Source organism: Crocodylus siamensis, chromosome 12, assembly GCF_052110815.1.
Source record: "Crocodylus siamensis isolate JL-2025a chromosome 12, ASM5211081v1, whole genome shotgun sequence".
Classification (NCBI taxonomy): domain Eukaryota; kingdom Metazoa; phylum Chordata; order Crocodylia; family Crocodylidae; genus Crocodylus; species Crocodylus siamensis.
Genome location: NC_143406.1, coordinates 6,423,599 through 6,450,475, shown reverse-complemented (window position 1 = coordinate 6,450,475; position 26,877 = coordinate 6,423,599). Strand labels below are relative to the sequence as shown.

General features: G+C 42.9%; 1 protein-coding gene across 1 annotated transcript in view; it reads right to left on the bottom strand.

Annotated features, from left to right (window-relative positions):
• SSU72 (SSU72 homolog, RNA polymerase II CTD phosphatase) overlaps positions 1-26,877 on the bottom strand; it is a 62,044-nt gene that overhangs the window by 20,928 nt on the left and 14,239 nt on the right. Inside the window, exon 2 of the mRNA XM_090023810.1 lies at positions 25,483-25,626. Within this exon, the coding sequence (XP_089879936.1) occupies positions 25,483-25,626 (144 nt within the window). The remainder of the gene's footprint in view (positions 1-25,482; positions 25,627-26,877) is intronic.

Here is a 26,877-nt window from a genome sequence, read left to right as displayed (position 1 = left end):
CTCAGTCTTCCCTGGGGACCAGCCCATGACTTAATTTAGTCCTCTGACCTAGTTCAGCCCTCTAGCTGTTCTTGCCATATCTTAAGTTGCCAAGAAGGGAGCACTTATGATGGCTGTTTGATTGGGCAGAAATGTCTTGGTCACCCACCTTGTTTCACATAGTTCCTAGACACAATAAGACTCTATGTATCAGTATAGTCTTCAAAAGGATCGCTATCCCCTCTTGCAGGGACCACAGCTAACTTGTCTTCTTCTTGGACTTGCATTTCCGAGAACACCGAAAACACCAAAAGACTCTCTGTACATCTGAAGAAGGGTGTTAGTGCCCAAAAGCTTGCCAAGAATAATTTTTCCAACTATTTAGTTGGTCTAATAAAAGATACTGCATTTACCCAAACCACCTTGTCACCTCTCACAAGGCATTCTTTATATTAGCATGACCTCTGGTCCATGAGAAGGACAGAATAAAGAAAGAGTCCCCATCTCAGAGAGCTCACAATTCAAGCAAAGACAAGAGACAACAAATGGAAACAGATATAGAAGGAAGTACAAGGATACAGAGACAGTTTCAGGCTGCATGATAAGATAAGCGACCTTGGCATGCCACGAGCCTAAGGAATTGCAAAGTTCGGAGGACAAATTGGAAGAACAGCTAAGTGGAACCTGGAGAGGTTTCTGGGAGACACCTCCACACTTGGGGAGCAGCATAAAAGAAAGCATAAGTATGAATTTCTTCAAAAGATTTTAATAACTGAGCAAAGATGGGTATCTTGGGCCAGAGGTGGGGGTCAACCTCTCAATGCAGAGAAGTAATAGTTTGGGGACAGGCCACAAAAGGCTTTTAAGTGCAGGCATGCATTCGTGTTTAGCATTAAAAGGAAGCCAGGGGAGGAAAGCAAAGACAGGGGTGATGTTATCAGAACCATGTGCTCAGAAAACAATCCTTGTGGCAGCATCCTGGATGGATATGGCCTGTGCAAGACTGTACTGAAGCTAGAAGAAAAAAGACGTTGCAGTATGTGTGTTGTGGGACAAGAGTTAAGCTGGATAGGAAAAGCAGTACCTTCAAACTGTTATAAAGAAAGAATCCACAAATATAAACGGTCACTAACTTAACTAGCTACTTTGACTAAGGAAAGCAGTGTGGCTGCATCAGTGCAGGACTCAGCATGGGTTATCATGGTCTTCTGTTGTAACTGAAGACCAGATCTGCAAGCCAGCACACACAACACAGCTGAATGTGTCTGAGAACAAGATGACCTCGAGAAAAAATTGTAGGGAAGAAGACTAGAAACAAAGCTTCCTGAACCTCCTCTCCAGAGGTTGGGGATAAGAAAGACCACAATGAGGAGACCTGGGAGGGGACTGAATCTTAAAGATCAAGGGAGGATAAGATATCCATAAAAGCAGGGTGAGCTGTGTCAAAAGGTACCTGATGGGCCACGGGAAGCCAAAATTGAGTTCTAGTTTTGAGGTTTTGTCTAGGAAAAAGTTGCTAGAGACTTTGACAGGACCAGTTTCAGTTGAGAGTTAAGGGTGGAAGCCAGACTGGATGTGATCTAGGACTGGAGCTCTGGACAGTGAGAATAAACATGTGCAACGAACCTAAAGAAGAAAGAGAAATTAAGGGGGGGGGCTGGGAAGAAGAAAAGTGAGCATTTGAAGTGGATGCAACTAAAAAAATCGTATTGAGAGAAGAATCCAAAGGAGTCAGATCAAGGGGAACAGTAAGGAATGGGGGCAGTTTTTCTGTCAGGACCTGTAGCTTTAATCCACAGAGTATCAAACCCTGCAGAAGTTTCCCCATTTTCTACTACACCTCCTGGTAATGACAAAGATTAACGCATGTTGGATGGAGCTTTTGCTGCCTTTCCCATTATGCAGCAGCAGGTGCACACAATTTTGATTGCTCCTGCTTGAGAAAACCACTTAATTGTGTGTGCGCGCAATTTTAACTTAAATTGATTTTCTTTTTTTCAAATCCGGGCCTGGAAAGTGGCATAGATTTGAGAGCATTACCATGGAAAAAAAAACAAAAGCCAGTCCTTAAATCTGCCCATTCGGTCTGCGATGCCTGAGGAGGTGCATTTAGCAGTAACGGGATGAAACTGAGCAAGGTAAAAATCGAGCATCAGGAAACGCAACTAACTCTGGCACCTACGAGACTGAAACAGTCTCCAAGGGAAGTGGCGGAATCTCCAACTGGTAGTCATTCAATAAAGGGACCTGCACCCAATTCAACGAAATTTGGTATGAACTAGATACGCTAGCAAACACGGGGATTTTCTGTAGGACAGAACTGACTTGTTTCCTTACCTTGCAGACTGGCCTTTGAACAACTTAGCCCAGGAGTACATTTAAAAAAAAGAGAGAGAGAGAGAGAACAATTGACCCTAGCTCCTTACTGGTAGTTGAAGCTTTGCAGGGGAAAGGCAAGCTTGAAGTGAGCAGAAATAATCAGTTTGGTTCTCACTGCCTGATACCCTCCCAGTACTCCAAGAGCCAATTCTTTTCTATGTGTTACCTGCATAGTTGAAACTATTTGTGGGTACCCAATAAGCCCTTATTGTTATTATTTTGCTCCTGTCAATCAGAGCAGGAATTACATCCAAGCACGTCACATTATGGTGGGCAGGGAAAAATGAGTCATTTTGAAAGCTAAACCATACACAGAGAAATTCCATCCCCAACCCACAGCTGCAAACCTGGCAGCATTTGGCTGGGCCCAAAGGTTTTCACTTGCTGCTCACCTGTACTCCTGATGGAAGAGCATTCACAGCTGCGTGCCTCCTATCTGGAATATGAGCCCTTAACAAGGAAACCACAAAAGGCCGAGGAGTTAGGCGAGTGAAATGCTGAAGCACACCTCATTTGATAGCAGAGGGAAGAGGATGAAGGGGATGAGACAAGGCAGCAGTTATCATCAGGGTTCAGATAAGCCACTAGATTTGGGTCCACAGAACAAACTGTTGGGCATCTGTCCCTTGATGGGAAGAGATGGGCTTGGGGGAACACAAGGGGAGTGCATGAGGATGCATAATTTTGGGGGGTGGGGAGGGTAAGCAGGCTGGACATGGGGGCTGAAGGAAGGCATGCCTGAGTACAATCGCTGGCAAAGCTAGAGCTCGGAGTTGGAGGGCAGCAGTAAAACTAGAGGGAAAGACCACAGTAGGAGTTCAGGGTGGGGTGTCTCCAGTGTTGGCCTCCCCTCACCCCAAACTTGAATCACTGCTAGTGACTGCATTTTTTCCTCAGATCATTTAATACTACAGAAGAGCACAGTTTCCTGCATTTCAGCAGTCCCTCAAGCAGCCTTCAGCTCTTCACCTTGGAACGCCCTTCCAGGTGATCTGAAACCATGCACACGGAGGAACCTGGCACCAGCTGGGGGTCAAGAAGGGAAGGGGTTAAAACAAGCAACAAGGGCTAACGTCCTTCCTATCCCCTGCCTGCTGTTTCACACACTGTCCCCAGGGTGAATGTAGCACCTTAAAGAGTTGGTACAGATCTGACCTGCTACTTGTTAGGCACAGGTGCTGCACTGGGCAGCAGCTAATCCTTTCTTCAGAAAAAGGAGTCATAGAAACTACTCACCCCCCTCATCCAGCTGCTGTGAATTTGTGAAGACACAAATTCATCCATTATGTCCAACTAAATGAGTGCAAAGGATGTATGGACACATGAGGGGAATTTCATAGACTCCATCCAAGGACCAGGGGCTTATACAGACATGCCCAAGCCCATTTGTTGTTATTTCTGTAATGCCATTTCTCAAACAGTGCAAAGAGGGATTTGGGTTTTGTGAAGCTCACTATACACCCCTACCTACCATGTCTTGCTGAGAGCAGTTTTGGAACACGCTTCTCAGACCAAACCTCCATTCAAGCTGGTTCTTAAGGCTAATGTTGTTTGGCTCCTGCTAAGAAGGTTAGACAGATGTTGGGGCTGTTGAACATGGGTAGCAACAATGAAAGACAGTCCAACTTCTCTCTCTACCCTGCGACCCACAATCAAAACACCCCGCAAACTCTCTCTCTAAAAATATAAGCCCACTTTACCAAAGGCCTTTTACTCTCCAAAGGGTAACCAAGCTATTTTCACGTTTGCTTTGCTATGATCTATATCTAATTTTGAATCAGTGTAAGATTATTTTTTCCACATTCTGAAGGACCACATTGCCTTCAGGAACAGAACTGGCCAGGTGCTCAGTTTCTTTTTTCTGAATTTGGTACCTCTTCACCGGTTTGTGTCAAGGCAACCCAAACCAAGCACCCTATAGAAAAGGCAAGGATTTGTACTGTTGGAAGGATGCGCTTTGACCAGCACACGGAAGAGTCTCATTTAAACACTTCCTATTCCTAAATCATAGGATTAAAGACATTTCTCCCCCACAACTTGTTTCTTAATTTGCCATGGCTTTGGCTGTTTTGATGAGCTAGCAAGCATCTGCAAAATGCTATTTATATTGCACTCAGACATTCACAGCCTACCCTGCACTCCCAGAAATTCACTGCAGAAAATAATTTCTGGGGGGTGAAAGAGTGCTGCTTTTTAAAATGACATTTCTCAGAGCTGATTTAGCACTTTTATCTGGGACGTGAAACTCTTTGAGACACTTCTTGTACATACGCTAGCTGCAGACATTAATGAAAAGATCAAGCTTCAATGTCAGGGACAATTTCCCATATCAAGAAAGATTTTATAAATCTTGTTGAGTCAATGTCCTTTCTGCTGGGATGGTGTGGCTCACGTATTTGCAACTGGCCTGTATTATGCATCTTTCTCCCAGTCCAATTCAGGCCCTACCTCTTTTTACTGACAGACTGCAGTATGCTGAGCTATTAGGAGTCTGCTGGTTCTAAGCCCTTCTGCTCGAATCAAGGAAGCACAGTACCAGAACATGAATGTCTTAAGCCCAACATAAAGGCACAGGGAAACGTGTGATCTTTGCCCTATACTTTTGCCACGAATGGCCCTTCCAACTTAACAGATCATAGAAAATGAGGGTTGGGAGGGCCCTCAGGAGGGCACATCTAGTCCAACCCCCAGCTCAAAGCAGGACTAGCCCCAACTACATCATCCCAGTCGAGGCTTTGTCTAGCCGGTGTTTGAAAACGTCCAAGGATGGAGCTTCCACCACCTCTCCGGGTAACCTGTTCCAGTGTTTTACTACCCTCCTAGTGAGACAAATCTTCCTAATATCCAACCTCAACTTCCCTTGCTGCAACTTGAGCCCATTGCTCCTTGTTCTGTCATCTGCCACCACTGAGGACAGCCCAGCTCCGTCCTCTTTGGAACAACCCTTCAGATTATTGAAGACTGCTATTAAGTCTCCCCACAGTCTCCTCTTCTCTAAACTAAATAAGCCCAGTCTTTCCTCACAAGTCATGTCCCCCAGCCCCCTCACCATTTTGGTTGCCCTCCACTGGACTCTCTCCAATTTGTCCACACCCTTTTTGTAGTGGGGGGTCAAAACGGGACACAGGACTCCAGATATGACCGCACCAGTGCTGAATAGAGGGGAGTAATTACCTCCCTTGACCTACTAGCAACACACCTACCAATGCAATCACAGTTGGGCTGGTGCACTAGGGCCCTTCTACCAGAGCACACAGCATGACAGACGCATAAAATGGCTGCCTGAAAAAAGTTGCGATTTCTCCGACTCCAAAATTTTCCTGATCATCGTTCCCTCCCATTGTGGATTACAGGTAGTGCTTTTCAAAAGTGCTTCGGTGACTTAGAAACCCAAGTCCTAGTGACTTTCGCTAAGACTTCAGTTCTGATGTTACTTGGGTGCTTTTTTCTACTCTGAAAGGAGCCTAAAGCCAGGTGTGCCTGTGCACCCTCATCAAACCAGCTACGCAGAAATGTATTTGCAAAATGCTTTGGGAAGTAGGTTACTCATATCTAAGTCATTCTCAGATGCAAGTCTGTTGACAGAGGAATACTGCTGTCTGCCCACTCAGAATTTCAATATCCTGCATCTTTTGGCAGGACTGACAGCTCAGCGCACAAGCATTTGAAATCTGAACCACTGAGCCACAAGATGGGACTTGAAGCCTTCCCTTGCTCTTCTGTACCTTCAAATGCCAACAGTCTTGATTTTCATGACTGTGATGCTTCATGTCTCTGGTGGCAAGAACAGCAATATTAATTGCTAGAACTATGAAGCCTCAGATCATCGGAGAAGATGCAAATCAAATGCTCTCCAAAAGGGACTCTTCCAAAACAACCTTCTATGATTTAAATTGTTTTATACTGGCTGCAAGTTACTAGATGCTGCAGGACAAATAAAAGCTATGATCCCAGAAGGCACAAATAGATAATGCAGAGGTGCTTAGCTCAGGAAGTTGGGTAAGGAAGTCTCTTTGTAGCATGCGGAGGCTAGGTCCGCCAAAAGGGAAATTAATCCCATTCATGTCCAAGTCCCTTCATCTTACCAAGTGGCAGAGGTCACACAAGCATGCCATATATAAAAAATAACCCAAACCTATTGCATACTGATTGCAGGCAACCCTTTGGGAAAGAAGGCTCAGATACCTGCTTAATATCTTGGACTAAGAGCTCAGAAAGCAGCATCAGGGATGTTGTTTGTACTAAAGAGCAACAATTAATTTAGACATGTTAAAGAGGCAGCACAGACTGCTGTCATGCTCTTTTGGGTAGCCCTCTTGTTGTAAGCAGTGCTTACAAAGGGACTCAACGCAATCGTAATGGATTGTTGGCCATGTCCTCAAAGGAAAAGTCAGGCTTAGAGATTTACTGTGATTAACGCATATTATTGTGAATGATGAATATAGCTTGAAGACACCACAATAGCAGGCCTGAAGACTCAAATTCTCTTAACAGAAGTAGTAGAGTGACGAAAAATCATGTAAGCTTTCCTCACGTTGCTCCAAAAGTTTCCCCAGTGTTCATGTAGAGAAGGCACTTTTAGCTGAGTAAGGGTAATAAAGCAGCCCATCTCTCCCCTCCTGTTCTAGAAACTACCAGCAAAGCCAAGTTATATGGATCTTTTTTGCCAGGGACTGAAATCATACTCATGTCAATATAAAAGATAACCAGTCCAGGAAGGATTTGATCTGAAGCCAGAGAGGTAAAAAGTTCTGCACACCAGTAAGGAAAGTCTTTTACAAAGACTCTAGTTTCAATATCATTCAAAAAAAATCAATTATGAAGTTTGGATACAACTGTCCTACACACTTAAGGATTCTGGAGAAGTTACAAAGCAGGAGTCTTCTTTCAAGAGATCTTAACTGCTAGTTTTCAATGTTGTACTTAAGTACACTTGACTTGCAACCATGAGGAAAAAAACAAAACAAAACTCTCTGCAACTGGTCACTTGATGGTCTCCGCTGTGATGCAGACTATAGTCAGAGGTGCTTTATGTTCCCTTTAAGGCTCTGTTGTGAGCCAAGAAACAGGACTGCAAAAGGAAATTTCCATCTGCTGATGTGGTAGCATGTCCCATGTTAATAATGATACGTTCAGCATGCCAGCAGATGTGTGGGGGAAGGTGTGCCTTTAACGCCAATTATAAAAGGAGAAAATGTAATGATATTTAGGAATTTGCTTAACATGCATCTACACCCACTAAATGGAATTGAATTTTTTTTTTTTTTATCCTAAAGCATTTCACACATTTAATTTTCAGAATAAAATCCCAGGAACTCAAAACAGCTCCAAGACTTATCTAGCTCCTCCAAACTTAATTCTTGCACCACCTGAGAAGGGCTCTTTCAGAGGTCTGCACCTTGGAAGAGGCCCTAATTCTTCAGGGTACTTGAACATCAATTTTTATCTCTTTCACATGCTTCCCTCTGTCATTTTGAAGGCTCTTAAGAGTCCTGCCTGAACTCTGCCAATGGCAATTTTTTCTTTGGAGGGAAGGCCTGACCTGTTGCCAAAGAGCTCAGATTCTGAGAGAGGAGCAGCATTATAGCTGTCAAACTAATATGTATTAAAAGAAACACAATGTAAGGTTTGGGTATCATGCTTGGATGTACTGCAAAGATAGCCACAGCATGATGTACCAATATTACTTTTTTAAAAGCTGTATTCAGTGCAGCCTCGGATGAGAGAGACTGACTGCAGGACCACACACTTGAACAACTAGCCTTCTGCAGAAAGAACAACCACAGGAGAAGAGACCAAGAAGTGGAGAGGGAAAAGCAAAGCCGTGGAAATTGTGCAGGGAACAAACAGCCTGATGAAGTGGCAATGACTGAAGTCCCAACTCACAAGGGAGATAAGACTTGAAACTTGTCCCATAGGTCTTTCCTACAAGCAAATATTGTACAGCTCAAGTACAGCATTAGGGCTCAAGTGGCAGAAGCCTCTTCATACAGTCACAGTGGTTTATAGGTGCCTTTCACAAGTATAAGGATTATCCTTTGAAAAGGGGAACAGCAGAGCAAGACATCTTTATACCAGCTCAGCTGTGTCAGCACTAGGGGTTGCACTTATGTAACTCATGTTCCTAACCACCTGGTATACAAACTGGGTATAGACCAGCGACAGGCAACCCCTGGCACTGGTACCAGTGCATGGCACACAAAGGCAATTTTGGCTTGGCACACATACCTCAGGGTGGATGGAGGGGAAGGGGCCAGGACTGCGCTGCCAAAACAAGAGATCAGGCCCCTCGTGGCTCCCATGCTGTCCATTCCTGGCATGCCAACATCTTACAAGTCGAGGTTGAAGGTATTTTTGGCACTCTGCCCAAAATTGCTGCCAACCCCTGGTATAGACTGTACCTGAACTTCGACAGAACCACAGAGGGTAACAGAAGAAAGACGACTTCTTGGAGGCCTTGCTTTAAAATCTCACATGCAAAATTAAGTGCCATGGCACAGCCATGTTACTGGTTAAACAATGCTGTCCCATCCAGATGTGTACACTAGGAGGTAATTATATAGATGATGATCCTTGTCAGCTAAATTGTTACCTTTCTTGCTGTTTTATAAGAAAAAAAAAAAAGATAGCGAAAAAGAGGGATAACCAAAATCTTCTGGAGAGACAGAAATACTGAGGCAAAACCCAAAGGAAGCATTTATGAAAGAAGAATGTCATGGCAAGCCAAAATATTTCCAGACACATCCTATTACACAATGACTAAGGAAGGATCATCTTCATTCCTGAATTCTTTTTAAAGAATGCAAAAAGTAGGAACCAAGGCATCCAACAGAAAGCGTAGCAAAAAGCAGAAGTAGTGGCTGGGGGAAAACAGCAAAGAAAAGCAGTGGGAGCCATGCCGCTGAACTGAGAATCAAGCTCACCAGGCGCTGCAGTCCTGTGCGACGCACTTGGGGGAAGGAGCAAACAAATTAGCACACTCTACCACAGCCAAGCTCCAGAAACCTTCTGTTTACAGCACTGGGTTGTTGTTTTGCCCAACAGAAATTGGTGCAACAATTTAATAAGTGTCTGCTATCACCCATCTGATTCACTGTCTTACAGCTGCTAGCTTCAGCCAAAATAACTCATCTCTAGGTGCTTTCAAAAGTATATTATAGGAACATAAATATTTTATACTGGAATCCTTCAGGGTGCGATTCAAAGTGCAGGAAGTCTACCAAATGAACGGCATTTTGCCTCCCAAGTGGTGGCAGGGAAGAGAAAAGGGGGGCATGTTGGCTACATTTATCAGGCCAAACTGTTCAGATTGCCTTAGCATCTGTCCAGAGCACATGACCCCAAGTTACAGGTCTCATTTTTACTTTGAGTGTCTATTTTTTATGGAATCTTCTTTAAAAAAAATTTTTATATGTTCATCCATCAAAACTGACTGGCTGGAATAGATTACATTTGCTATGACAGAAATTCAGCCAGTCAAGGTACTTAAATTCATTTCACTCAATTTTTAAAGACTTTTAAATATCAATTTTACAAAATAAATGAGTTTCCAACTCTGCATCCTTTAAGCAGAAACCTTTAGAGTATCTGTCAGTACTACTGAGATTCTTCTTGGCAAAAAAAGAGAATTCATTCAGGTAAAGTGTTTGAAAGAAAAAAAAAAAAAAGATGGGGTTTTAAAGTGCTAAGAAAAACCTAATCCTCGAAAGGAGCTTATGGTTTCTGCTGCCTCCTTGAAATGGAAATACTAATCTAACACAGCGTTTGCATTTTAACATGAATGCAACTATATGAGATGCTGGTCTTTAGAGAAACTACTTCAAACTGAAAAGCATCTAGTAGTGAAAATTGCCTTTGAAAAAACTGGATGTATTTCACATTTTGGAAAAATGACTCTTTCAGTTCCTTCTGATGCTCAGAAATATTGAACTTTAAGGACTGTTCCAACTCATTTTTAATATTAAAATTTCCCTCCCTTCTCAATTCAGTTTCTCCACAGACATCTCTTTAAGTCTCCTAAGAAAGAGTGGCAGGGATGAAGTCCTGGCCCCAATCAGTTTAAGTAGCTTTGTCACCGACATCTAAAGAAACACTTCACCCACCCATTCCTGCACTTTTGGGTGGAAGGTGATAAATGGATGTTAGCACTACAAAACAGCTCAAGACAGTTAGAGCATACTAATGATCAAATGAAACAAAAATGGGGAAAAGATTCACAGAGGCAGAATATGGTTAGCTAAGGTGAGATCTGGCCACCTATGGTTATGCAAGGTAGAAAGTCTACCCCTGTAGAAAGGAATACTTCAAATCTTAAACATTAAATAGTTTGCAAAGGAAAATGCAGCTAAAAACGGCTGTGGGACAGACGATATGCAGAGAGACACAGAAATTAAAATGTCTGTCTAGAACAATGATTCTCAACCAGGGTGCCGCAAGATCCTTCTAAGAGTGATGCAAGTTGCCACACAATATTAGGGCTTCTGGGTGTAGGACACCTACATGATTCACAAGAAAAATCCAGAGATTTAAAATAGGAATCCATGGCATCAAAAGCATTCTGACCTGCTGTGACCTTTCCTAGCCCTGTGTGACAGAAAAATTGCTCTGTTATGTTTCTGTAGTCAAAAAAGGAGTGAAAGCCAAGGGCTGGCATTTTCCAACAGGTGTCTTGAGCCTAACGAGGAGTGCCATAATCCTGCGGCAGTTGAGCCACTGGCCTAGAGCAACCTCTGCCTACCAACCTGCTTAGCTGCTTCTCTTAAGCCATGAGCCATCAGATGTATGAAATGACTTTTCACCCCCAGGTTTCAAAATGTCTAAGCAGGGAGAGGTAACAGCTCAGCGTTACACCTAACCCAGTCAGATTAAAAGGAGGAAAGAACGGCATCAGTATTTAGATAATGAGCAATCCTAAGAGTTCAATTCCATTCAGGAAGCAACAACTCAAGCTGTACAATGCTAACTCCCTCCCCCCCCCCACAAAACAAACAGCCCTCCCATCCCCCCACTAAAACCCCATCTTTTTGGGGTAGTTGTTAAACACTGACTAAGAAAAGGTTGCTGCTAACTGAGCCATTAGGACTGCCCTCTGAAGCACCTTGCTTTTTCCTAGGAAGCTTCCCAGCCTAGAACTAACCTGGCTCTAACCTTGCTTTGCTAGTGAAATGTAAGTAATAATCATTATCATTTCACAGGATGTGTATTATATATGTGTATATGTAGACGCATCGTATACATCTCTTATCAGAGGGGTTTTATCTGCTATACCTGTCCACGATGCTTTCTCCAAGACATACTCATCTGAGAACTAGAAAACAAAATTCTACATCTAAAACAAGGTAGAAAATTAAGATGTCATTTGGTCAAAAAAAACTCAAAGCTCCCCAAGACAACGCACATTAAAAAGTTGCAGGCATGTCACTATAGCAATTTTTACACATTAACTTTAAAAGTTGCAGCCATCTTTCCTTCTAAGAAGAAGTGCAATGTGAAATTATATACAAGACAAAGCATGAGAGTGAGATTTCCCATGAACTAAGCTGTGTTTCTGTGAGAATACGGTTCACGAGTGAGGCTGTCCCAATTATTGTAAATTGCCGGCAATCTTTATGCCAGTAGTGTATAAGAAATGTTGAACAGATCTGCACACAGGCTATTTTTAAGTAATATTAAGGGTGCTCCTGACAAATGAGAAGAAATATAAGAGGCTGCAGTCCTTAACACATGCTCTCCGGCACCCCCTCCCCCCTTCACAGCTGGATAGTGGGATGTCGTAGCAGGCTTCAGGTACTCGGCTTTCGACTCATTGTGCTACTCCTCATATGTCAGTGACTTGTTATTGTCTGAATTTCTTTTTTAGCTCTGTTCTATATCAGCACTCGGTGGGAGGCTGTGGCTGTGCAAAAATGCAGAGGTTGTCTTTTTAGCAGTTACTTTTGCTCAATAACATTAAAAGGGTTTTAGAAGCATCGGAGTCCAACAGCCCTGCTGCAATAGAGATCATGTCCAAGGCTCTGAGCAGTATTTATACCCAATTAGTATAATGCCTCCCTGGAGTTTGCTGCTATTTATTGGTTAACATAGTTTGCTTTTATGAGCATAAATCTGAAGGTGCATATTATACAGTCAACAGACATTTCAGTGAATGTCCAGGAAGGACTTTTCAAAACAGCTGCTATAAACAGCCTCATAGAAATGAAGGAACTTCTATGATTTATTATTACAAAGTTCCTGTCAAAGTTGTAACATGAGCTTGAGGATGGAAGTCAAGTAGCTACAGCTTAGCAAGTACTGTGCGCACACACACACACTCACCAAAACTTTACACATGGCCCTTCAGGGCAGGGTTCACTTCCATTTTCCACGCTGGCACAGCACGCATTACAAGATCCCATCCTAATGGGGACCTTTTACCAGTACGGTAGTACAGAGCACTGCAAGACCTTTCATCTTGGCTCTAACATGTGATTTAACCATTTCTAATGGACAAGTCCAAACTCAGTAGACAAAGAGGGAGACCATCTTCCCAAGATGATAGATATTCAGATTACAACCTGCAGGATCTCCAATCTTCTGAAATACTACTCATCTGCTTTGGACAAGAGAAGAACCCTACAATTTTCCTGTGTTCTTCCTTTTTTTCTTCTTAGGATCACTCCAAGCTAGTCTACACTAAGTTTTGCCAGAACTCCAGGTCTGTTACTAACATTTTGAGTGCATTCATTCCCAAAGCTCCTTGATGCCAGAACAGCCACCCTCCTCTCAACTGGCAAGACTGGCATAATCCTGCCAAGCAGCATAAGGCTTCTGCTACTATTTGGCAGCTGGCAGAACTTGCATGCAGACACTTCCACTCCTTCTGCCAGCTGTCATGGCCCCTTCAGCAGCTGCTGCCTATCCAGAGGGCACTTCACACTCCAGCAGCACAACTGCTAGGGTGGTGCTGCTAGAAGTGCATGTATTCTGGCAACTTGGTGGTGGCAACTGCCTTCTGCTATCAGATACTGGTGAATGAGCAAGGGAGAGATCTCTCCCAGTGCCTTAATCACTTCATCCTATCCATGTGCATTGCTTTGTGGTGGCCATCAAGCACCCAGAATAGGGTATTTGAGAAACATGCGTATATCCAAGTTGCTTCTTCCAGGTATACGGAGGTGGGGGAAGTTATCCCAACTGGAGGTCAAGGAGAACACGCAAATAAAAATCTCTCTCTCTCTGCGAAAAGGTCATGGACATGTACTGAAAGCAAGGGTCAGGACTGTGGCACCGTCACAGCCCCACATATACACAGAAGTTCTTTGGTGCAATTTTGTTAGGCCAGATGGGAGATGCGCAGAGAGGGAGAACATAAAGCCAAACTTATCTAGCACAGCTGCCTCACATGCAGAAGGCAGACTGCACATTCAACAGGGTGGCAAGTCAGCCTCACTAAATCAGTTTGTGCATAAAAAGCAAAGGAGACTGATGCTGTTTGCTTGCAGGGCCAGTGATTGCTGGGGCACAGTTGTGACATTACAGCATTGAATTTCTGTGGCAATTCCCATTCATTTCTCAAAAGCCTAAAAGAATTCTCTCTGCCAGGACAGAATCCCCTTTATCATTCTATAATTACTTTGTCAAATGCATTGAAAAGTTTCTTTTGTTTTGCATTACTGCCCAATATCCACACAACTGTGCCATAAATTCAGGAAGAAACAAGGACTTTTGGGCAGCTAAGAAAGGCATGGAAACAGGCTAGGATATTTTCAAAAGGCACAAAGAACTGAATTATAAAACTGATCTTATTGCTAGTCCTGGAGTATCTAGAAATTTAATGGAAACAGTCACCTGGAGCCATATAACAGGAGAGTCTCAGCTTTACTTTACACACACAAGAATAAAGTTTCCAGCCCTCATGGCTTTGGAGAAATTTTTGAAAAATTGAACCTTAAGGGCTTAAACACTATATGGCAAATACTTCTCTGGATTTCAGGGGCCTAACCCAGGGGGTGTGTCCCCATGAGTGTGCATATGCTGTTTGTAGCACCACAGACTCACCTGTGGCGCTGCAAACTGAACAAGCCACATATGCAAGCATTTGCTGCACTGCTAATTTGCAGTGCAATGGGTTTTTTGATACTGGGAGATCCCAGTACCAAAAAAACCCCAACACAAAAAAGCAGGGCAGTGCACATGGCAGCAGAGTGCCACCTGAAACCGGGGCCTGGCCAGCCACAACTATGCTCCAGCTGCCGGCCAGGCTCCGCGCATGCAGATCACTACTTCTGGAGCTGTAGGAGGCCCCCAGGTAGGGACACCCAGGTGCTGGCCCCAGCCTGCCTTACCCCACCCAGGGCAACTTGCTGCACACCAGAGTGCATGTGCAGGCACATTCCCTGGGGACGAGCAGCGGCACACATATGTGCTGTTGCTAGTTGTTGTCAAGGAACACACTTTCCTGCTTGTGGAGATGCACCCATGGGGATTTTTTAGTTTTAAGTGCTTGGGGTTGTTAATACAACTTCCCCTTAGCTTTCAACAGAATTAAGTAACCAACCCTTCACTGTACCTTCACCACTTCGCTCTTCAGACAATGAAACAATGATGCAGCTCTGGTTTCTTGCCCTCTTATGCAAACAGAGGCAAAAGAACCTGAAATCAAGGCAGCTGAAAGGAAGAAGGATGGATGTGATCTATTAGGGGGTGTGTAGACGAAACAAGGGGCATACGTGCACGACACTTTAAAGCAGGATAAATGCTTTTGCACCGCTTTAGTGGTGTTGGTGTTTGCACGTATCAGCTGCATACCGCTCATTAATTCCAGCCGCTGTAGCACATTCAGCAGTGTAATGAACATTAAATGACTTTGGGGTGCAGCAAACTAAAACACCTCCGAAGAGTTTTAGTTTGCTGCCCTACAGCCACGGAGTGAAGCACTGGGCTCCATGCGGCTCAAGGGCTGCAAAGGCAGCCCATGCAGGCAGCCTGGTAGAAGACCGGGAAGGCAGGCAGGCTCCACCGAAGGAAAAAAAAAAAAAAAAAAAGCAGCGAACCTAATCTTTTTTCCCCCCCACCGCCCCTGGAGCCTGCCTGCATAAGCTGAGCAGAGACCCGGTCCTTCCCTCTGCAGCTAGTGGCACCTGGGATCTCCCGAGCCGGATGCCTGCGGGCCGGTGCCACCTGGGGGGGCTGGCTGTTGCAGAGGGAAGCACCAGCACCCCAGACTGCTCCACCCACCAGCATCTGAAGTGTTATCTGAAAGTGGTTTTTACTTGCATCAGAACCAAAAAGGCCAGGGAGATGGTGTCTGCAAACCCAAGAAACTAAGGAAGGGAATAGCATATTAGAGGAAATTTAGGAAACAGTGGCAAGAACAAAGAGGACTTGAGAGCCACTGCCCAGCACTATTTACTGCAACCAAGAGTTTTATTGGCATGAGGCAGTCTCAGGCTTGTTACAAGGTAAAGAGACACTTGTAGCTACTTCAAAGGATGTGGGGAGGGAAAAAGTTTAAACCCAAATGTTGTCCTTAAAAGAAATTTCATTTGACTGAAACAATCTCTACTGGATAAAAAAAGTCCATACCGTATTCCTAAACACCTGGCAACCAGAAAGCCTAATGGTTTTCTGAATTCAAGAACTGGCCTGCATATGAATTACTCTGAAGCTGCAAACTATAACTGCCCAAGAGTGACTGATATTAATGATACTCTTACCCTAAAGTAAAGCAAATGAGATTCAGTTACAGCACTATTATAGAAGCTCAAAAAACGCTGCCAAGTAGGATAAAGGGATTTTTCTTCCTACCTGCAAATGAGATTTCAAAGTAGACTCCACAGCCTGCACATACTGGCAACTTCTCCTTATCAACCAGGTAGGCTGTTGCCAACAATTCTTGCCCATAGGTTACTGTTAATCACCTGCATTAATTTAGCATTTAAGAACGCTAGCCAGGGACTGGCAACCCACTCTGCTAGGCAGTATATAAACCAAGCACAGTCCCTAACTTCTTATTTATAAACCGCTGGAAGTTTCCTCAACCATTTTTTGTGTATAACCGGGAACAGAAAGTCAGATGGAAACTGTCAGGAGCCTGAGGAAGCAGAGCCAATGAAGGTTAAACCCCAACTGCAGGAAAAAGGTTTATTGCAGAGTACATTCAGCTAAAAGTTATCAAGAATCTAGGGCCAGTCTGTAGATACCAAGATGACTGCTGCCCCCTGAGCTTTCACATCCCTCAACGAGTTAGGAAGAGAGATTTTGGCCAGTAGATGGAGGAATGATCATTGTCAAATGCCGGCATCTGAACCATCTGCAGAATTTTTGATGTTATGTTGCCTCCCAAGAACATGAACAACATGAATTAGATCCCCTGCCTAGCAGGGTCCTTTAGTATCTTAGGAAGACTGAACAAAAAGGACAGTGAGATCCAAGGGAAGTTCCAGAAAAAGCAGCAGGATCCCACAGTAGGAAGTGTAATCGGTGTTTTGGTGGTAGCCTCTTGAACAGAATGCACAAGGTTAACGGTGGTTAAAGTCTAACCAGTGTTTGTTTAACCTAAGTCTAACCAGCTACCTTCACATAAAACTGAGCAAATTTCACATTCATAATAAAACACAGTTTAGAGAAAACTCCCCAGCTTCCTGAAAGAATTTCATGGAACAGTTCATTTTGAAAACTAGCAAGGTAAAGTAATCGTGAACTAGTTTCAAGTAATGCTTGGGAAAAGGTTCAAGAAAGAGCTCCAGAGAATCTATGAAGTAGTAATAACCACAATATAATACAACTGAAGTCACCATCCTCAGCAGAACAGAACCAAGGACTAGCACCATGACACTTAACTCTAGGAAATGTTACACAATAAATAAAAGCTAATCAAGTAGCAGAAGATTTAGCAGGAAACTGCCTGAAGCATATCAGAAGGCAAAGCAAACAGGAAATCAGACACGGGAAGCAGGACAGCGTGGTACATTACTGTTACATATTAAGATATTTGATCCAAACGAATTATTTGGTATCTGAAATTACCCCTAGTACAGCCAATAAAAAAAAAAAAAATAGAGCCACATCAGGGAAAATTGGAACTAAGAGGCACTCTGAAGGGCACTTTGCCAAAAACATAATGAAGTTCATTATATAAACTGGAAGGCTGAAGGAAAAAATAGGTACATCTGCTGAACTATCAAGGAGCAAAAGGCCAACTAGGGTAAATAAGACCACTGCAGAAAACCTGAACTCACTTTTATACATCGGTCTTATGCATATGCCCCAGAGAGGATGCGAGGAGACAGCTGTCCCAGTGCCAAGAGACAAATTGCTGGAGCAAACCAATGAGTCAGAGACAAGTCCCTAGTACCAGACTGTATACATCCAAAAGGAGTGAAGAAACAAAAGCTGGGTGGCAACAAAAGAGGCTACTCTCACTGAAGTTCGTTACTGCACTGAAGGCCAGCCAATGCTGCGTATACCTTAGAATGGTCCAAAGAGAGTTACAGGTCAAAAAGGAGCACCTCAGGAGTAGATCTGATCCAATATGGCAATTCCTGCCTTCTGTACTAAATATATGACCTTTTTTGTTCACCTTACCTCCCTCCCACTTTCTGAACACATTTCAGATTAAATATAGAATGAATTGTGTTCAAATTAGTAGAAGCTGTTGAACTGAATACTCTAGGATACTGACTGCAGAGCGGCTCAGCAGTTTCTAATTTAAGGCAATGCTCTTCCAGAGGTCCTCATAGCAAGAGGCTGCCTAGCAAACTGATTGCACTCTTCCAGCCAACAAGTTGGTTGCTCTATTTTGGAAATGAGTGCCAGTACCCATCAGAATTAGATTCTTCAAAGGACATTGCTCCTAGAAGTTGCACCCCTTAAACCTCAAAATAGGATGGTTGCCCAAAAAAGGCCTGACTTTCAAGATAAGCTATTCAGCAATATCCCTTCTCAGAATTGGAGCATAAACTAATCACAGCTGTCACTACTATAGATGAAGATTAGCTAGAAAAGTTCTCTCTGGAGATGTTTGGACTTCTGTTCAGGCTAGATGACACTTCTGCCACCAAGAAAAGAGCTGCTGGTACTACTTCTGTTCCTTAGAAGAGCTAGGTAATGCACCCTGCATTAGAAACTTTCCAGGGAGATTGGCTTTGGAAGCATCAGCAATCTTCCCCTCACTGTTAGGTCTTCTTGGATGGGGAAGAGCCACTGAGAGCAAAAGTTCAAGCTACCTTTCTCAGGTGGAATCAAAGAACTTCAGGAAAGGATCAGCCCCTGCTCTTGGGACCCAGTTCTCCATTTAGAGTTGATCTGCTTGAATTATATATTGGTGTGGGCTTCCAATCATGCTTCAGCACAGAGAGAAATTTCACCTTTGCTCCTCTGGATCCTGCGGAGACTGTGCATGTCCGTAAGTGCTTCATGTACTAGTTCCAAATGCAGAGCAAGATATAGGTGACAGAACCGTCCCTCAACAGAGGTCTAACCAGCAGCCATATTAGCCTCCCCCCCGACCAAGTTTTCCCCACAGGGCTCTACCCCATGGTGCAGCTTACCAGTGAAAAACATATCTTCTTGGGAAGGTGGAAGATAAGGGGTAAAACCAGGGGTAAGGGGATGCTGTAAAGAAACCATGATGCCATAAATACAAATTGGTCGGTGACAGAGGCTACAGCCGTCATTTGCCTGCATTGGGAAGGGTACGATAAACGGAAAAAGAGATTAGCAAAAACGCACAAAAACGTTGCAATAGGTAATGGCTGGCCAGCCAGGTCTAGATTTTAAGTAGAGCTCATTACACTCGCCTGGATTTTCAACATATTCACTATGGTCCAGTAAGGAATTAGCATGCCTCCAATTCTTTTTTCATATTTACCATGGCAGATATTTCACTATATTTTACCTTGATGGACTCCAAGTTTAGAAATGAAATGTATAAAATAATTTCACCCAGTAAGGAAATGCATCTACCTCTAAACAGGATGATCACAAACTCGACGGGAAGAGTAGGAGTTTAAGAAAGAGAATGCTATGCCCTCTAGAAACCTCGAAGAGGCTTTAGGTCAGTAGTCCCAAGTAAGGGTGATGCACCACCCCGGGGTGCCTTAAGATCCTTTCAAGGGTGCCACAGGGTGCCACTCAATATTAGCACTCTTAAGTGTGCAAGCATGATTCACTATATAGACTCAGAACTGTCAAATAGGGAACCATAGTTTTAAGAACACTCTGACCAGTTACAATCTTTCTGAGCTCTCTGCATCCTAAAAAAAATAAAAAAAATAAAAAAATAAATCAGTTATTTTTCTGAAGAAAGAAAAAAAAAAAGCATGAAAACCAAGAGCTAGCATTTTTCAAAGGGTGCTTTGAGTCTTAAGAAGACAGAGAACTACTGTTTTAGGTAGACAAAAGGTAATCTGCTAAACTGCCTTTTTGCTACTTTTAACACTTCCTTCTGGTAGGGACTGTGAGGTAGAGATGGAGGTAGAGGACATCAATTCTTCACTGAGTACAAGGCATGAAGACCTTGACTCTAGTTTTCATCTACAACACATATGGGTCAACCTGCAGCGTGAATGCCACGAGTGGCACAGGGAGCTCTTTGACATGTGGTATTGGGGAGGACAGACAGCACAGCAGCAAACAAGGCAGGAAGCAGAGCAGCAGGTCAGACAGGAAGCAGAAAGCAGAGTAGATCAGGCAAAGAAAAGGGATTGGGAGTGGCACTCAGGGAGGGTGTGAAGCTTATCTGTAGCATGCCTACCAAATAAGGGCTCCCCACCCCACACTGACCTAGAAGACAAAATCCCTGAGAGGACTCTTATCAAAACACTGCCTCATATGATAACTAGATCTGTTATTTGTGCTTCAGATATCAAATGCTTAAGGGACTTTATGAAAAAGATTCAAATTACAAAAGGGCATTTGCAGAATTTACATTTACACATGGATTTTGCCAAGAAGCTGTGATTTTCCTCTTTAAACATTTCAGTTAAATGTTCCATACACTACACTATCATCATTTGCTGTACCATTTGGGTTTTCCTTGGGGGGCTGCCAGCAGTGCGCCTAATTCTTCTGTTAAAATAAATGGGGGAAAAATTATAATCCATCAGGTGCAGGCCTCAAGGCCAACTGAAGCCTGATCCTGCTTAATTTGAAAGACTTGACAAGAGGCAGTATGGTGGAAAAGTAAGCCAACATGTGCCTTCACCCAACAGCGTACTCAATGACTTGAGCCCCACTGCATGAGAAACTGCTGCTAGATCCAACAGGTAGTTGGCTTGGAGGGGTTGCTTGCCCCACAACGACTTCACTTTTTAGTAGTTTAACAGCAAATCAAAGTTTGGAGACATTTTAGTGGAGTCTGCCACATCTGTATTATTCACGCGAGCGTTGGCACCATTACTGCCTCCTTTCACAGAATCTGTTCAGTGGTTAAAGTATTTATTCATCATTTTCATTTGAAATAACAACTATTCTCTGTGTGTTGCTTCATTATGTACTGTCTCCTCGTGTTGCCCTTTAAGAAGGACTAGGGCAAAATTCAAGTCACATTTTCCAAAGGAAGTTAACATTTTCAGAGCTCTGCCACTAGTCTTCCAGGAATTCAAATGCATGTACTTTACTCATGAAGCAATGGCAGCATCAGTTACTTAGTCTTACATCTGTAGGCTTGGCAGAATTCAATTTAAATCAATATACGTTGATTTTACCTGACATTATATAGAGAGACAGAAAAAATATTTCCGTCAGTAATCATCAAGACTCACAGAAAGGGGACATAAGCAGAAATCCAGGATGGGAGTAAGGAAATTCATGGCAGAGGGGGGAAATCTGTGGCAAAGGGCATCACACACACACACACACACCTCGCTGCTGCACGCAGGGTGGGGGGAACTACACCATGCACATATTGCTCCTCTGGCAACAGGTTGGGCAGCTGCTGCAGTGCTGGTTGGGAGAAGGTTGGAGGGAAAGGGCTGTTTGCAGCCAGGAGCCCAGTGCCACCAACCACTTGCTCTATCCAGGTCACAGCTGGGGAAATTGGGCGCCAAATTCCCAGGGAGCCTAGCCCAAACAATCAGGGCAGAGGCCAAACTTTGGGTGAGCCCAGCCCAGTCCCTGTATGATCAGGTATCCTTTACTGATTTATATTTACTTTTTGTATTTTAACAGGTGATTTTATAAAGCTTTTAATAGTATACTGCCATTGCTAAATTATCTACTGCCCACACCTCTGATTTTACACAATCCTGAAAATTTAAATAGATAAAAATTGAAAGGCTTAAAAATAGACATCTATTTTAGCCAGTGAAATTATTAAAAAAAAAAAAAAAAAAAAAAAGAATGCTGCCAAGCCCATACATCTGTAATGTTTAACTGCATCATTAACTGTTTGTTCCATTTCTATTATGATACTGTTACTTCCCACTACCAAGAAATGTAGAGGCCTGCAGGCCCTAGCTGTGTTAAATTCCCTTGCTCTCTTGTGCACTTCTGAATTGACAGTGTGCCTTTTTAACAAGCTGCTCTTACCTGTTTCCCCTTCTTTGATGCTCAATACCCAGTCAGGTACCTATATTTATAAAATATGTTCTCTAATCTCTAAAGTGAAGAATTCACATGGCAAGGGTTTTAAACACACATTACTAAGGTCGTGGACAAACTTGCTGTTTGAAGCACTCCAAACAGAAAGGGTATGGAAGTTTACACCTGAAGTGCTTCAAAAATGAGCCTCAAAAAAAGACGAGAAACATAAAAACTTGCACTATCCAACAGAGCATAACAGGGGGGTTGTTTAGTCCTCCAGCATCCATTCCCACCCCCACAGAGGGAAGAGCAGGGTGGACTGCCACGTGAGAGCTCTCCTGTGCATACAGCTGTCCTCAGGAACCTCTGGAGACTGGGCGGAGGTATGCAAGGATTGCTGCTCTCCAGACACCACTGACTGAAGGGCTGCTGCCAGCACATGCGTTCACCGACATTTTTGGTGTGGACATGTGTGCATACGCGCGTGCGTGGAGAGGGGCAAGAGTGGGGCAGGCAGCAGCAGTGGCACATATTTGGCAGTACTGAAGCACTCTAGAGTGAAGCGGGATTAGGAGCACTTCAAATGCATGCCTGTCCACACCTGAACACTGGGGAATCTGTACTAGATATTTGTTCCACTAAGAAATTTGCAGTCCAGATGCTTCTCACTTCCTGCAGGCCCGTGGGTTCTCGAGTCTCTTCTTCCCCCCCACCAACAGAGAAGAGATGGAGCTTTCACACACCTTGCCATTCTTAGCTGCTTTTTACCTCGGCTGACTGATGTTCGCCACTGCAGAATCCTGTGCTTGGCTGGGATGGCAGTTCTCAGTGTTCACTTCGACTGGTTAGCGGAGGGTGTGCTGGAGTCCTTTAGCCAAACTCACTCTGAATATCAAATGTCCATAAGTACACCTAGTTTCCCTGCAGACTTAAAGGACTTGAGTACAGAGGTCCCTCCTAATCACAACAGGCACATAACCTGTATATCTCATCATCTCAGCATGGAAAGGAGTCGACACTTGTTACCAGGTTATGCTGTTTCACACAACATGGAAAGGCTGAAGAAAGCTGCTCTCCCCACTTAGGTGGAGAAAGTAAGATTGGGGCAGCATAACAAGCTAATGAATGTTGAGACCCACTCCATCCACCACTTCCCCATGAGACATCGAAGCCCGCCACCTACAAAGGGCAGCTCCTCTCACCCCTTTGTATCCACACCCTCTAAAAATATACCCTGACCAAACAGCTGCCCTAATTGAGACCACAGAATGGATGCTCCACAACTTGTATAGAGAAATAAGAGCACTCCATCTTTGTGACAATGGGTGTTGATGGCCAAGGAATTCCCAAGTCTGGAAATTGAGCTACCTCTTACACTGGAAAGGGGAATTTGTTTCCAAGATTTTGAATTTGTAACATTTAAGGGAGTAAGAATATATAGGTGCATCTACTCTTGCCCCATTTCCCCTACCTCAGCTGTTTTTATACTTGGAAAGCAACAACAAAAAAAGGGAGGGGAAAAAGTGCTCAGTGTCACACTGCAAATATCCATGGAGATGCATTAAGAGAGCGCAAAAGTGCTGCCTCATGTGTGACAACTCCAATAGAAGACACTGAAATAGGGGGCTAAATATTTTCATTTTGCTTCAGCTTAACAGTGCCATGTTCTTGATACAGCAGCAATGGGATAAGAAAAGTGACCATCACAGCAAATCCTTAAGTGCTTGTAAAAACAAAGATAAATCAAATGAGAGAGTTCATCCAAAAAAAAAAAAGGTATTGCCACCAAGATGTGAAGCTTCTCAATTAGAGCATGGTCTGGCTGGGAGCTCTCTCTTCTTCACCAACAAGTGTTAAAATTACATTGTGTACAAGTCCAGGGACATGCTCTGAATTTAAAATGAAGAAAAAAAAAAATCCTCCTCAGCCCTCTGACCAGAATTTGGTTCCCTAATCTCTCTTCACAATAAGGACAGCAATTGTGTCCAAAGACCGTGCGGAAGGAAGTTCCCAACGTAGCATCAAGTATCACAGATACTTGGTACTATTTATGGAGCAGTCCTTCTCAGCTGAGAACATTTCGGAAACCCAACACAAAAAGAAACCACCACTACTGGGGTCTTATGGAGCTCAAATTTAATGTTTTCCAGTCAGCAAATACACAGCTATGAACCTGCTGACTTAAAATCAAGCCACAGTGAAATCTGTACTAAGGACCTACTCCATACTGTCCATGCTATTTTAGTGTTTGTTGAATCCAAAGTTTTATTGAACCGATGGCTAAAAGTTCATTTCTTCCACTGGGCTACTTGCTTTGATTCCTTGGATGGCCACTTAAAATAGGTTTTGCTGTATTCATAGTTCTGTCATCTGTTCTCAGCTTTAAAAAAAAAAAAAAAAAAAAAATCTCAAAAAAATTCTACCTTATAAAAACAGGCTGCTGAATTGTACAGAAATTGGGTTTCAAAGCATACTAAAAGGGGCATGCTAAAAGGGTTAAAATATTTTCAACCGCTTTAAGATTCTACCTCCTATTTTTAAAAGGGCTATTTGCAAAGACTTAAATGATAAAGGGATCTTAAGATTTGATTACCTTGATTCAACATTCATTTAATGTTTTGGGAGAAATCTAATTCAAGTCCTTCCTTCCTCAAATATAATCAAGATCCCCAAAAATCAGAAAATGTTGATCAGGCAACACTGAGGAATAGGAGAGAATGCTACATTAACTTCCTTCCTTAAACAGTGACCTCATTTTATAACAAAGGGCCTCTCAATATTTCTGAGGAACTAATAAGCAAAACCTACATAAGGAATTTATAGTACGCTTAAAATTAACCAGTTTTTGGTTTTACACTGGACTTTTAATATTAAAAATTAGTGTCTGTGTAAAAAGCAAGACCCAAAACAAGTGCCCTAATTTTGCAAAATAGAGATATGGTTAAAAACAAACAAACAAACCAACCAACCAAAACCCTTAATTATGGGCATTCTAAAATACTGTGTGCCTGTGGCTGATGTCAAATAAGTCAGTGTGCATGAGCCTCACTGGCTATTAGAAGCAAACACTGCATTTTACTGGGCTTCCTGCACTTGTAAACAAGACTCAAGGAATACTTTTTTGGTGTACAGTCAAAACCAGAAGAAAGCAGTTAGCTTCTTGATGGGAAGGGAGAACACGTTATGAGTTATGTTCTCCCCACCAAGGCTACTAGCATACAGTACTGCTTACCTGCTTGCTTGACTGAGCTAAATACGATTTTAATCCTTGTGGGGCCAGATCTTGGCATGTCCATTGCCAGGAATGGGCTATGCACTGGGAAAGCATGACCCGCAGTGCACTGGAGTTAATGGACAAAGGTTCAAATATTCATAGTTCTGTTCAAGAACTACTAATGTTAATTTACCATGAAAAAGTATTCTGAATGCATGCATTACAACTCAACAGCAAGTTACAAGGGAGTGTTAAAAGAGACCCTTACATACTGTGAATACCTGCCTAGAATCTTTAAGACCTTGTCACAGTCAAGCAGCTGCCTAATCCTTATGCAAAATAATGAATTACACCTTTCAGAGATGAACCACATTGGATTTTTTTTAAAGGGCATTCCACAGGGATACAGTTCTTTGTCTTTCCTAAGCAGATCATTGTACATCTGATCATATGTCGTTTTGAAATCATAAACATTTGGCTTGTCTGGCGCTGGTCCTGGTAGTTTCACGTGAGTCCCTGTTCCAAAGGATCGGACACTGAATCCTCGTTTGCTGAAAGACACAAAATGCATACAAAAGGTGATCAGGCTGGACAGACAAATTTCATGGCTAGGTGCTGAACACCAAAGTACTGAACATGAAAAAAGTTATGCTTAACAGCCCTTCAATCTTCCAAGCATATCTAAGGTAAATGTGTTTACAGTTCATTATCCAGTTTAACGTGCCTAGGGTCTTAATTACATTATTTTAAAAAAGTGACAGCCAGAAAGTGAAGTTGATTGCAGCGTGTTGTTCTTGGGCACAAAGATGCATTTTACGTTTTTTGCCAGGGCACAAATGTTTCACAAAATTACATGGCTATTTTTGCAGAGGCCTGCTTCTCTAATGCCTTAATGTAAAAAGAGTTGTCTGGGCAACAGCATAATGCAAAAGTTAACGTGTAAAACTTTAAATTGTACTATTTTTTCCTGTTCCCCAAACTTCAGAACAAAGCTGATTAGAATTATACAATGCTAATACACAACAAAAACATAGTGGGCTTCATTATCAATGAACATGAAAGCTACAAGAGAGAATCAATAATAATAAGCTCTATTTAAATGATCATACATTCAGCACCTTCCCCCAAATAGAAACAACTTCCCATGGGGGGAGGAAATCATATTAGAGTCTGGAGGCCAGAAAAATTCTTCTCAGTCTTCCCAGTATTAGTAGTTGCAAACTACAGTCAATATCAAATGGACTCTACAAACCTGAAATCTGGGTAAGCTGTACTGATGAAAAACACAGGAGCATAGCAGGGCCCAGCTAGCATGGTGGCTAAAACCCACTAAACAAAGCCAGTCACAAGTTCAATAAGCTAAGCCAGGCCAGTCTACCAGTGTTAAAACCTTTTTTTTTCATCCATGCAAAACTAGGTTCTCTGAAAAGGCAATACTTAAAAAGCAAAAGGTGGCATCTCTATAGCTTTCTCTAGAGCTGCAGGTTTTAAACACAAACATCCAGTCCTGTGGCTTAGAAACCATTATATAAGGCATCTATATCTCATAGCGTTTAACAAAGGAAAGTCGCATTTGTCCTTCATTTCCCACCCTTTCATAAAGGGTGGTGTTTAACAGGGATGAAGCTTTGCTAGAGGGCCTCTAAAATTGTATTGTCCATCACTAACTTATGAGCGCAGGCATGTTATACCCGACACCGACTATGAATGATTTGGGGATCTGAAGGTCTAAATTTCAAGTCCCAGCATGGAAAGAAATAGAGACAAGTTATTTGGTTTAGCACTAGTAACTGGTTTGAAGC